Raw genomic sequence first — 13366 nt, 5'->3', positions numbered from 1 at the left:
ATCAATTAGTATTATATTAAACTTAACTTAACTATAAAAACTCAATAAGGGTATATAACGATAAAAAAAAATTATGATTACATAGTTATGGAAATTAATAACGTTGTGTACGGTTAAGTTTTATAAATTAAACTAAAGACAATATTTGAGGTTATAGCTCCATTTTGATTTTGATATAAATAATGACAACTAGAAATATATGTTTTGGGTTCAAACTAGATAGTTAATATTAATACTTATTAGGCGTTAAGACTTAAGAAAGCAAGGTATACTATAAAATAATAAGACTTAACTTGTTAGAATTCTTATACCGAGAATTATCTTTAGGATAACAAATGATCCAGTAAATCTTTAAAATGAAATAAATATATAAGAAGTAGTAACAATAGCATTCGTATATTTAGTGTACTATTAGAATTGAAAGAAAATAAATTCATATATTGATGGAATCCTTCTTCGCAAATAGATTCAGTCATCTTTTGAAATAGAAAATTAGTATGACGAACTTAAACTGCTAGAATTTAAACTAGTATTATATTGATCATAATTTAAATTAAAATCTCAATAACAAATGTATAGCGATGAAATACTCCCTCCGTTCTTTTTTAATAGGCCAGTTTTGTTTTTAGCGAAATTTAAGGAAATTAAGAGAACTAATCATTGAAAGTGGTCCTCATGACACTTGTCAATAAAAGAAGTGAAGTGAAATGGTCCCCATGACACTTGTCAATAAAAGAAGTGAAGTGAAATGGTCCACATGACACTTGTCATCAAAAGAAGTTAAGAGAAAAGTGGTCCCAAAAAATTAAAATAACATTTGACTTTCCCAATTAGGAAACTGGCCTATTTTTTTGAAACTTTTATTTATAGAAACTGGCCTATTAAAAAAGAACGGAGGGAGTAATGATTAGGATTGAACAACTATGAAAAATTATTAGTACTTATCTACGACTAAGTTTGCAAAGTTAACTAATAACAAATTAGAATTATGTGTTTTGCATTCAAACCAGATGGATAATATAAGACTTATTAAGTAGGATTAAAAACGTAAGGTCATGTAAGGCATAAACTAAAGACTAAATTTGATAACGATCTTATACCTAGATTATCTTTAGTCCAATCAATGATTCACTAAATTACTAAATTATACACATGAAACGATATTTATAGTACTTGAATGCTTAGAACAATATTAAATTTAAAGGAAAATAAATTTACTTATGAATAAGATACTTATTATTAATACCAAATCTAAGACATGTTAAAATTTATGCAGACTCGAATAGAAATCATATTAGATTACCAACGTCAATATTTAACAAAATATAAAATACAGATTCAATATGAATAAATAAAATCTATTATAGCAATCTTTACGTGAATGTAGAATTATAGTTAGAAAATTAAGGCTTAGTGTACCAAACGGACGATTAACTGAAGAATAATGAGAATAATAATACAATTGATAATAGTAATCGAATAATTATGATAGATAATACAATTGATAATTAGGCTAGTAGGAAATTTATGATAGATAATATCGCGAAAATTTATATATATGATACTACAACAAAGTTAAAATTATCAAATATTATAAATTGACATAAAATCGAATTAGGATTACTTATATTGGCAAAATAAATAAAATTCAGATGACTAAATTGTTTAAATGATGTAAATTATTTATATATTTTACGAAATAAAATTTATCAGACTTACACCAATTACGATAAAATTTTAGAGACTAAATAATCTTAATAAATTAATGTTTAGATAATTCAGCACCAGGGAATAGTGAAGGTTGTGTTTTCTCTGCTCGTAGGAAGGCATTGTTGGGCTTGGCCAACCTTGACAGGGCAACTGCATTCAGAGATGACCGATCATAGAAAATACTGTAAATTAATTTAGAAAACCAATAGATGTAAGTTCACTTAGAAAGATTCGTAGGATTCCTCCTTGAAGTTAGAGACATATATCTGATAAAATAGAAATTAGTGTAAGAAACTTAGACTTCTTTAGGTGATAGAATTTAAATTAGTATGGTTGAACCTAGAGCCACAAATTTTAGTTGTAGAAAACCAAGGTTTGTGTTTTGTTTCATTTTGTTTGCGCTTATATAGGAGATAGTTCTCTATAAGGCAGGGAGTTTTTTTGAAGAACAGAAGGATGGTTTGATTTTCGAGGACGAAAATGTATAAGGTGGGGAGAATGTAAAGACCCTGAATCTCGTCAACGCTATTAGACTAGTCAAGAGACGTCTTAGCCGCTAGTGACTTGATTAGTTAACATAGATTTTAATTAATCTAACAACGATCTAGATACGAAACTAGCATCATAGATGAGGTCTCGAAAAGTTACGTGGATTAGACTACTCGAACGTGTCATTCGCTTACCAGACGAAGAAGACATCATCGGAACCGTGTGAAAGGCAAAATAAGCATTTGGTGTTTTAGCCGACCCAGATGCCCTTATCATTTTGAGGTGTCCCATTAACAAACCTTGACCTTATCTTTATCCAACTCGAGAGGATAACTCTCATTCTTTCTTCTTTATTCCTCCTTCTTTTCTTTCTTTTCTCCCTGCTCTTTTTCTGCCGACGTTTGAGAGGTGAGTTTGAGATTCGGTTTGAGAGAATCAATTGATGAGGATATGCAGAGGTTGAAGGTGATGGTGCTGTTGTAAGTTGGGAAGAGAACAATTAGCAATCGAAGATATTAATCAAGGGAATTAAAGTTAGGGTTTGTAAAACTAGTTAACTGAGTTCGTATGGAATTGATAGGGTAATTAGGTTGCTGCTAGATGAAGAAGCAATGGGTTGAGGCTTAATTACAGTTCTGAAGTCTTTTTGGAGAAGATCAAGAGTTAGGGTTATGTTCATACCCAAAACAGATATTAGGGTTCTTGCATGCAATTAAATCAAGTGGCTGAAACTGGAATTGGGGTTTTGGGGGAGAGATTAGATATGGGTAAATGTTCAATTGAAGTTTTGAAGTGAATCCAGTTATGAATCGGAGAATTTTGGTTAGGGTTTCTGTATTATCTTTTGGAACTTGTTTTGCGTAAGGATTAAGAAGAAATTAACAGATGGGTTTGTTCTTAATTGATGATGGTTAAATCCATGAGCCTAGGGAGATGAGGTGAATTAATCAAAGAATAGAGATATTGGTGTTAAGGCTAATTAAGTTTAGAAAGAAGCTTCTATGAGGTAATTGTTCTTATCTTTAATTTTAGTTAAGGTATGCAATTTCTGTGGTTGAGTTCGTGTGATTATTAATGAAACTAAGATTGGAATGAGTTTGGCACGAAGTTGTGGATGAAATTTAGATTATAATTGAGTTACATGGGATAACCGGTGGTGGTGAATCTTAAGAAGATGTCGAGTATGGTTGTTGTGTATGTTGTTGATTCATGATATACTCTCGCAGGCGGATGTAACTGAGTGTGCTGGTGGTTTGTCTAGTGAATTATAGCCAATTCTGCTCAGACTTGCAGCGGAGTTAGATGAATATATTTGAATTGGTGTGTTTTGATGGTGGTTCTGCAACGGTCGGAGTAGATTATGGTCGTGGCTATATAATGTTTGATGTATTGTTGAGAATAAATGTGGATAATGGATTGAGTTTGTATGAGTATAGGTAATGTTGTTTGTGTTGGCTCTGAACTGTGGATAACAGGCGGTGGCAGTTAACTATGTGGGTAGTTTGAAGATGATTGTGAGTGTGAAGGTTTAGAGTTGCAGTCACAACTCAAGAGTTGTTGGTGGTTTAAAATTAGTGTTCTGTGACCAGAGAATAATGAAGATGGGTGTTGTGGAGTATAAAAGATAAGTTTGTGGTTGTTTAGGAATTACTGTGGTGGAGATTATGGTTTGGAGTTGTATTCATTTACAGGGAGGAGAGTTGCATTATATAGAACTGTTGGAGTTAGTAATGGTAGATGGAGATGGTGTTGTTTGTGAAGATGAAGTAAATGGGTTTGAATGGAGCTGAAATAGGTACACTATTGGTGGTGGAGAGTACGGTATCAATTGAACTGCAAATGAAGTCATACTGTTTTGGTATTGTTGAAATTAGAGATACAATTTATGGTTTGAAATGGAGTTGAACCTCTCTTGTAAAAGCTTGGAAAAGCTGCAATTGCAGGTAGACATAGTTATGTTATTGTAATTGGAATTCAGAGTTTGTTTAGTGTATTGAATTTGTTAGTATAATTGTAATGTTTGCATCACTCTAGTCTTACCAGGTTATGTGTTGCACTCGGTTTATGCACTAGTGTTTTTTGGCCTGTGCAATGGCTCAGGCCAGTGTGTTTTTAGTTCAAGGCAGAACCTGACTGATCTAGCTTGTCCCTGACTCAGATACTTGACTGAGACGACTCACCTGACTCAGCCTAAATGACTGAGTTGATTCTTTCTGACCGATTTGACTCAGTTGACCGATTTAAACTTTGATTATTTGACCCTGGACATTGAGCTGACCTTGGACGTTGACTGTTAGTGGACCTTTGACAGTCAATGACTGTTAGTTGACCCAGTTGGGCCATACCTTGTATACTGGGCTTGGGCGTTTTCCTATTTTGTTGTATTAGACACTTATGGTCTGAATTAGCTTTCGATTCTTTCTACAAAGTCATAGATGTTCATAAGACTTAGCTAATGGACTATAGAACCAACCTAATTGAATTAGTAAACCTTAGTTATGCTAAAGATAGAGAATGAAAAGGTGTAAAGTCATAGATGGGCCTAGAACCATTAGATAGAACTATATGATTCTTGTGTGAGCCATGATGGCTATATTCTTAGACTTCTTGTGTGATTAACAGTTAATCCATATTAACAACGATCGATTCAAAGGATGAACCAGTGGATCGTGGATCTCGAGGTAGGAGTGGCTTGTCATCAAAAGAGGTGGGAATACTCCAACTCTTTTGTGATTATTGTTGTTTTCTTTTACCAAAGTTTATGTTTAACAAATTCATGCATTGTTTGGTTGTGCTTTCCCTGCATTGTTTAACTTTGATTTACGAAAGTTCTGTTATTTCTTTTAATCTTTCCATTGCTTGGAAAGGAATTGTAACGCTTTGTTTGTCTTTATGAATTGTTTGGGAAATGAGAATTTCCATCTGTGGTATATAGGATACTACTCCTTCATTTGTATCTACATGAATTCGAGCTTTTATGCAATCACTAGGTGCGGGACGAGTCACCATTATTATATATTGTTTGAAAGGAGTTAGTTCCATATACGTGATTGTTTACCTATGTGAAATTGATTGCGCTTTAACGTTTAGGGAAAACATGAATTGTTTTCAAATCATTTTCAATGATTACTTGAAAGTTAAATGTTATTCCTACGGGGCACCCCTTTTAGGGATGATGTGCTCACTCATTCCCACTTTCAGTTTCAGATACAGATCAGAGTTGTGCAGCGAAAGCTTCAGCGTTTAAGTTCGTTAGTTGGTTAACTTCTGTTATCTTTATTATGTTGTATATTTTATTGGTAAACCGAATGACTATTGTATATGTATTATTTTGAGAGGAGTTCTTGTATATATATATTTCTGAACGGGGCTAGTTTTGGGTTAAGTTCTGTAGCAGATTTCTTGATTGAATGTTTAAGTATTTGAATTAGATTCGTAGTGGCTCTTTATTTAGTTAATCTCTTGAATTAGTCAGTTGCTAGCTTTGGGGGCGCTACAGGAAATAACTCTGGTTTTTTCTCCAAAACTTTTATTTGTCTTTACGTTCGTTTTTCATATTGATTTTGCGCTGATTATGGCGCAAGATCAATCATCAAATCATGCACGTGTTTAGGTTCCTAACCCTAAAAATCGATCACGTTCAAAGATCAAAAACAAGAACTAGGTACGTTTACCGGCCAAAGAGTGGAAACCCTAACTTGGCCGAGAATAGGAAACCAAATGAAGTTAGTTCCAATGGTGGTACACTAAAGAAAAGGATCCTTGACCATATTTGTGATTCATGTGATCTACAGGTACACTATATAAAGCATAGGGGTTTGATGTTAAACCAGCCTTGCCGGTATGTATGTTCACGGAGGCTATAACCCCTACTGCATTATATTTTAATTAGATAAATTTCTAAGGATAAGACTGGAACTTGATAAGACTATTTACATAGAGGTAAATGTTGTGAAGATTTTATATAAGTGTCACTATGCCTTCATTCAATCTGATTGTGGTGCCTTTGCTTGGTGATTTGTGTGGAAGTTAGCATCAGATTTACTGGCGCAAGGTATGACGAATACGCATTGTTTTCTGGACACAATAAAAAGTTCAGAGAACTGTTTGTGTTTTGGCAGGTGGTAGCTCTTTTAGTGTCTATTGTCGTGTTTAGGTAGGTGGCAGCAGCTCCTTTGGAGAAACTGGGAAGGAATGGAACTAAACTGGAGATGAATAAGCTATCATTTGATCCGTCCATTTCGTACTTTTAATTTTTGCACTATCAGGTTCCATCATAAACTTTTTGGTCTCCTAATATTTAAGTGGTCATGTATGGTTCTACATACTTTACTCTGTGATGTGTAAATTATCTCGAGATGTGTTTTAGGGATGGAATGGGAGGAAATTGATGAATTTGTAAGACAACTTGATGGTTATATATATAATTTAAGGATTTGATTCTCAACTATCTCTGGGTACAATAATAAAAATTGCTCTAGCTTTAATTTAAGGTCCAACACCGGCAGTGAAAGGATATTGTAGGATCATGTGTCTCCGGTGATTAGACCCCTGATTCAAATTACTCTTTGCAAGGAAAATTTTATGAAATTATTATATGTGATGAACTGAATACATGTTTTGACATTTGTTCAGTAATAACTAGAATTAAAGTGTACAACAAAGAACTTAGAATTGTCACGGTGTAATTTCATAACATCATACTTCGTTCGAAAATGACTAATAAATACTCGTACTCCGGACAAGAAAATCATACTAATAAATTCTGATGAAGAAATTATTCCCGAAACCCGTAAAACAAAAAAAGACAACAAAGTAGTAGTTCTGTTATCTAACAACAAGGCTGGAAGAGAAATCCTATTTTTTCTTAGAATTACAATAAATTCTTTTCATTTTAGTTTTGATTTTTTTATATTATTTTTATTATTAATCAACTACTTTTATTAATTAACTACTTTTAACATTATCATTTTTAGTATTATACTGTTTTTATTGTCTATATTTCTCAAATTTTGAACCCTAAAACAATTACCATCACTAATACGTAATTTTCTCTGCAAAATATCTAGGGCCGTGCAACGCTCGGGCACAACAACTGGTTTTAGACTTTATAATTCTAGTCAGATGTAACGAAACGTTGTGCTTGCAAATAAACAAATTAAAAAAGAAGGGAATAGCACCTCAATCATGTCTCCAACATTGACGATAAAAGCATAAGGAGGGGTTTCACTAGAAGCCATTTTCCATCTTTACGGATCTGAAGTCCATCTGTTTCGTTAATTTGTAAAAGAATCGTCAAAGCACAAGCATCCGAGTGCGGTGATGCACCTAATACCTGCTCTGGTTTTGGGCAAGGAGGATAGTAACTCAACCTCATTCTTTGCGAACAATCATTAAATAAATCTATCATCTCGTTAGAGTCCATGTTTAGAGCTTTAGACATTTGTCCAAGAAGAATCATGGTCAGTTTTTTCAATCCTAGCGAATAAACCTCCAACGCCTCCCTGTGAGAAAAACAAAGTCAAGATCCAAAAATTAAGAGGAGCGTGATATTCATCCATGGAATGCTTGAACGAAGAGTTATTTATATGCATACCTCAGTGGTAACGAGACAGCGGCAAATACATGAGCCTTTCGAATTCTAGTTGGTAAAGTTGCTATAAGGAACATGTCATACCAATCAAGCTTCTGGTCATCTGAAACCACAAACTGGTGCCCGTATCCCTCTTGATCTCCTGATTTCTGCCACAACTTCTTTTTTTTCCTCTAATGGAAGTTCAAACAAGTTGTGTACTTCCGATTTTAATTTCTCAATGAGTGAAGAGCTAATTCCATGATTTACCACCTTCAAACACCAATAACATTATTATTTGGGAGGATCATACAGATTTATTCTTATTTAGTACATGAATATTATTAGTATCAAAACACTTGAAAGTTTGCCGAGATCTAAAAATAATTAAAATGAGGTACCTGAAAGAAGCCCAGTCTTTGCAAACAGAGTCAAGTTTTTGTAATTCAGAGTCGGCCAATGTTGAATCCCCGGAAAGGAGGCACTCTATGTTGATAGCCGAGGAGTGGCTGTCATGATCTTCATGATTAAGATTAAAAGTGCTACTAGTACGGATGTATCGATCTGGAATCTTGGTGATCTTTCATGAACTGAAGGCACTATAAGTGAACTTATTCCAAAGCTCATCCTGATGATCAACTTGCTTCAGAGATGTGCTAGATGTGATTTGATTGACGATCTACAACTAAATTAAAATATGTAGCATCCTGAAAAACACAATATCGAGTAATGACGATCAATAGAGTACTGTGTGCCTTTATGGTGCGGGAGCTACCATATTAAGTGACAATGTTTGCTCGTCCCTACTATACAAAGGAAGAAGAAAACAAAGCTACAAAAACGTGTAGGTTTATGGTCTTTCTCATCAAACAAACGGACAGAATGATGCCACGAGGTTGTCAAGAGAGCTCTCTTGTTTGTTTGTTTTTTTGGTTTAGGGAATAAACTTAAGTCTTACATATTTGAGGTTTCATCATCCAGATTACTCTTGATGAAATCTGGAGGGGAAGTCTCCCAACCACTATTACGAAAATTCCAACTGCCAAATTTAGCCAACTTACATTTCCAACTAGAAAAGGAATAAAGATCCAGTCTTGAATAATACTGCAAGTAGTCCACTTAACATAGCCCACTGAACATTGATTGCATTTTTGCTATCTCCTTCCATATGAAGACTAGTGATTCCTTTGCGTTTTGCCCACTGAATAGCCTCCAACGCAGCCATTGCTTCATCTTGAAAAACTCGATATTCTACATAATTTGTCAGTTCGACATCGTTATTCATCATCATCTTCTTCGGTGCCCAATAAAAAGTGTTTCATTTGAATGAGAGCCTGCCAAAATGTTGATTTCTTGCTATCAGCTATACATATTCCAAGAATGGCGTAACGTAATGATGCATAACGCACAAGGGTGAGAGTTGTGGAACAATACCTCAGTTGCGATATCTGTTGGTGTGAGTCTGCACACATCTCCATGACCCAGTTTGGATGCAATATCTGCGCAGGAAACATATTTACATTGGTTATCTGTTAACTTCCCCAAAGATATAGAACTGGGTTTTAGGAGTTATATTTGTTTGAGTTTGCATACAGCAAGAGTGGTAAAAGAAACTGCAGTCCTACAAATCGAATAGTAAATAGGAAAAAGAAAGGAGATCAAAAGCATGTGTCGTTCTGAAAGCATACGTTCAAGGGATACCCTAGCATCAGCATTAGTGTAAGCGTGACCTCTTTCCTGTGAAAGTGTTGAGAGCCGTGCCAAAGCCTGAGAAAATGTACAATAAGCCTTCAAACAAAAACTACAAAGGAGAATTGAAAAACTAGGCTACCACACATTTTAAAACACCTGAAAAAAAAATTATATTACTGATAAGCTGGTGTTCATTATGAGGTCACCTTTGTGTAAGCATCGCCCGACTCATGATGCAAAAGAGGGCGAGAATCAGTACCTACAGCTGCAATTCTGGTAGCCAAAGCTTCCAATGGCACATCTAACCAAACAGTGATTCCATGCTTCATGTATTTCCTAACGGATTCAAGAATGAAACACAATCTGAATTCACAACTGTTGATGGTATATGCAATATCATAGCAGAAAGATGGCACTAATACACCATTTGTAAGTTGATACACCCCCTTACCAGTTGATCGGCCTAATAACTGCACCACCCCCGGTGGCAACAACTAGTCGATGCATCAAAGACAACTCCCGCAATACCTCACTCTAAAAGACACAAAAATAAGGTTAAACACCTTAATCATTTGTATGCATTCAGAAAGCACCAAAATTGTCAAATCTGAGAGGATGAGATGACATATAGAACAATGGCCAAAGCACCCAATCATCATATCACGTTACCCCGATTAGAATGGAAAATGACAACCAGTTTCCAACAACTAGAGCATGTGAGTTTTATGTATGGTTTAAATTTTAAGGGTTCCAACGTTTCTAAAAATCAGAAATTAATTGTGAAAATGACCTGACAGTCTGCAATATGAATGATTATGCAATAAATTAAAATTGAGAGCTTCCTAGCTACAAAGCCAATAAAATAGGGTGAAAATGTTTGAGATTCTTACAAACGATATGAAATGCTTCAGGACATACCTCATTATCTCTGAAGAAAGTCTCACTGTGTTCTTTGAAGATTTGAGCAACAGAAGTCATACCCACAGCCTGCTCCACCAATTTGTCACTGCAAATTCATAAACATCATACCGAAACTATAACATGCAACCCAAAGTCTTGATTAACATAAGTTCAAAATGCACAAAAGACGTGTAAGCAGTCCACCAATGAATGCAACCCAATTTCTTTACAAGTTGACCAGAACACTTAAAGGGAGTCCTGTTTCCTTCAAAAAATGGATGCAATAAAATATCTAAAGACCTGGATATTTTACTTGTTATAGATATCCTAACATTACTGCAATTAGTCCTGAAAATATAAGCCTTTTCTATTTTGTAGAATAAACCCTAACATGTCTTATCTATGGAATTTGCTCAATGTGTCTTGTTGAGTCAATAATGTTGCCTATTAGTTATCCCAGGTACGGCCAAAAGCTTGTTTCACCTAATGGGGACTTCATCATCTGAGACCACCCATGAACGCTCCGTGAAGTAGTAGTGACTTTTGTTTCTCCAATGTGAGGACATATGGTCCGAGTTGAATTGTGTTTGTAACTCTATTCCCTTAACTGTATGACAATCACCCCCGTAACTGTTATGATTATTTGCCATATAAAACTAACGTGGTTGGTGATTTGGTTCTATAACCCAAAAGAGAAAGGAACCGGGGAAAAAAAATAAAATAATCCAAGAACGAACCTGTCAAAGAAAGAATAACCAAGTACTTCTGATAAAATCTTCCCAACTGTTGTTTTACCAGAACCCATCATCCCTGCATACAAACCTCAAATGCTACAGAAACCGGATTACAAGAAAATCTGTAGGACAAATTTCGGATCAGCGAACTAACCAACAAGATATATGCAACGTCCAGTTAAGTAGGGGGCAATCTCTTGTGCCTTCTTCTGCAATAATTCTAACATCAAATACATAGATATACAGCTATCCAGTTACACGACATAATAAACCAATATGACCAAAAAGGAATAAAATGTGAACTGGAGTAAAAAAGAGATTAAGAAGGACCCAGATTGCGTACCTTCACTATTTTAGGTTCATCAACAAAAGTACGAGTTCTTCCTGGTTCCAACGCTGAATCTATAAAATTATCACATCACTGAATGAGCTAAGGATAGTTTGTGGCAAGTGTAAACTTATAGTTTGAGCTGCCTGAGGCTCCTATGTCATTGCTGACATTCCTAAAAACCGGGTCGCACAACAACTCACAGGGAGCCTCTTTTTTTTTGTTGTTGAAATAAGACACGTTATTTTGGTTCCACGCTAGAAGTCAGGAACATTTCATTTGTGGTTTGGGAAGAACATAACTTCACTTTAAAAGAGTCACTAGGGAGGGAACTCTATATATATCCAGCTTCTCTACGTTCCTAACTTATGTTGCATAAGAAGTTGCCTAGTTACTGTTCATAGAATTGGTGGAGCTGGTTGCTGGGATGTCCTAAGGTCATTTAATCAAACACACGACCTGTTAATGTTCTGCACATCATTTCTTCAAATTCCATTTTTTTCATGCGCTAATACTAATTCTTCTAACTCGGTGTACAGATTTTGAATTTACCTTCAGAGTTCCTATAGCAACGATTGATCTCAAATCCAACCAATCTATGCCGTTTTGAATCAGCACTCCCTTTCATAATCCTAGAACTAAGCAGCATCTGCTGCTTCCGATCTTCTCCCCATCTCTGAGGAAGCTCCAAGCAACCACTAGGTTTCTGTCTAATCTTCTGTGGTGCAATCCAACTGCAGTACTGCAAGTTTGAAGTACACGCCGCCTCCATACCTGCAATCACGTAGTAATTTGCACCAAAAGATGCTACCTTTCACTATATATTAATTCGACACCTGAAGGATCTCATGCAACATTGACCGCACAGTCAAAAACAAGGTTCCGGGATTGATCATAACTTCACTGCACCAAAAAGATCAGTCTTAATTCATAAACTACAAACGAAAAAAAAAACATCAACTTGCTCTACTGAATAAAAATTTCACAACCTACTAACATATACGAGGATTAATTACAGAAATTAAACAAGTCAGTAATTGAAACCTAAATTGAACAAGCAAAAATCTTTCAATGTTTATCATTCATGAACTATTCTTTGTTAATTAGAACAAAAAGATAAAAGAAAAGGTTTGATTAACAGAAAATCAATACTAAGCTATTTACTATTATAATCATCAAAGATTACTGCAAGAACTTGAAGAACAAAAATTAGACTAACATTAAAAGTAAGTGAACTGAGAGAACTGATATACTGAATCAAATACTGGTACACATTTTCTTTTTTGAATGAAAAAAATAGAACGAATTACAGAATGTAACAAAAACTTACCAGGAACAATTTCTGAAAATCAGCTCTGGATCATATAAGAATCCTTGTGTTTTTTTTAAATATAATACTGTGAATTTATGATGATAAAGTAGTTGGAGTTTATTATAAGTCCGGATTACTAGGCGTACAAGTAAATCTCCCACCCGCAAAACTGTGCTCGGAAACTCGAACCGGTAACTTCAGTTTCCGGACCATGGATGGTTAATAGTTAGACCTTTAGGTGGAGGAGAAGTCTTCCATGCCCCATCTACCATTTTTTATTTATTAAAAGTAAAATTTAGTGGGTAGGTAAGAGAGAGACGTACAACTGCCACCGAAAAAAACCAGTTCAACCACGTATTTCTTTGCAGTGCAGAACGTAAGGGAGGTTGATGAGTTTACCTCATTGTTGGTCAGCCAAAAATGGGCCGATTATCCATGCCAACCCAAGCCCAGAACAGGTCTTATCATGTTCGGAAGGAACGATTTTTTTGGGACCATCCTTTTTCTGGGGACCATTTTTTTATTTTGAGTAAAGACATTAGAAGTTAATCTAGGTCACCCCATATCTGATATTTATATTCATACTTAAACTACCCTAATAATTAATTTTAGGTTATGATTAGTTAAAT

General features: G+C 35.0%; 2 protein-coding genes across 4 annotated transcripts; both read right to left on the bottom strand.

The window, feature by feature from the left end:
* Positions 1-6782: 6782 nt before the first annotated feature.
* On the bottom strand, positions 6783-13001 carry LOC113347448 (shikimate kinase 3, chloroplastic-like). Of its 3 annotated transcripts, XR_003358977.1 has the most exons (14): positions 12756-12999; positions 11978-12328; positions 11441-11499; positions 11252-11306; positions 11101-11173; positions 10382-10469; positions 9915-9997; positions 9670-9799; positions 9460-9538; positions 9206-9270; positions 8833-9105; positions 8173-8478; positions 7796-8044; positions 6783-7703 (listed from the first exon to the last, which is right to left on the bottom strand). XR_003358977.1 is itself a non-coding variant. In XM_026591106.1 (11 exons), the coding sequence occupies exons 2-11, from the start codon at positions 12195-12197 to the stop codon at positions 9049-9051; spliced, it is 909 nt and encodes a 302-aa protein (XP_026446891.1). In that variant the 5' UTR covers positions 12198-12323; positions 12756-13001; the 3' UTR covers positions 8615-9048. The 3 variants fall into 3 exon arrangements, 2 of the variants coding, with proteins under 2 accessions (XP_026446891.1, XP_026446890.1); XM_026591106.1 differs by lacking the exons at positions 6783-7703; positions 7796-8044; positions 8173-8478 and having other exon boundaries at positions 8615-9105; positions 11978-12323; positions 12756-13001; XM_026591105.1 differs by lacking the exons at positions 6783-7703; positions 7796-8044; positions 8173-8478 and having other exon boundaries at positions 8615-9105.
* On the bottom strand, positions 7385-8996 carry LOC113350874 (probable 2-oxoglutarate/Fe(II)-dependent dioxygenase). The gene is made up of 3 exons (XM_026594979.1): positions 8877-8996; positions 7796-7965; positions 7385-7703 (listed from the first exon to the last, which is right to left on the bottom strand). Exons 1-3 carry the CDS (start codon positions 8994-8996, stop codon positions 7385-7387), a joined length of 609 nt encoding a protein of 202 aa, XP_026450764.1.
* Positions 13002-13366: the final 365 nt, after the last annotated feature.

The sequence above is a fragment of the Papaver somniferum genome, chromosome 2 (assembly GCF_003573695.1).
Source record: "Papaver somniferum cultivar HN1 chromosome 2, ASM357369v1, whole genome shotgun sequence".
Lineage (NCBI taxonomy): Eukaryota > Viridiplantae > Streptophyta > Magnoliopsida > Ranunculales > Papaveraceae > Papaver > Papaver somniferum.
This window is presented reverse-complemented; position numbering and strand designations above follow the sequence as displayed.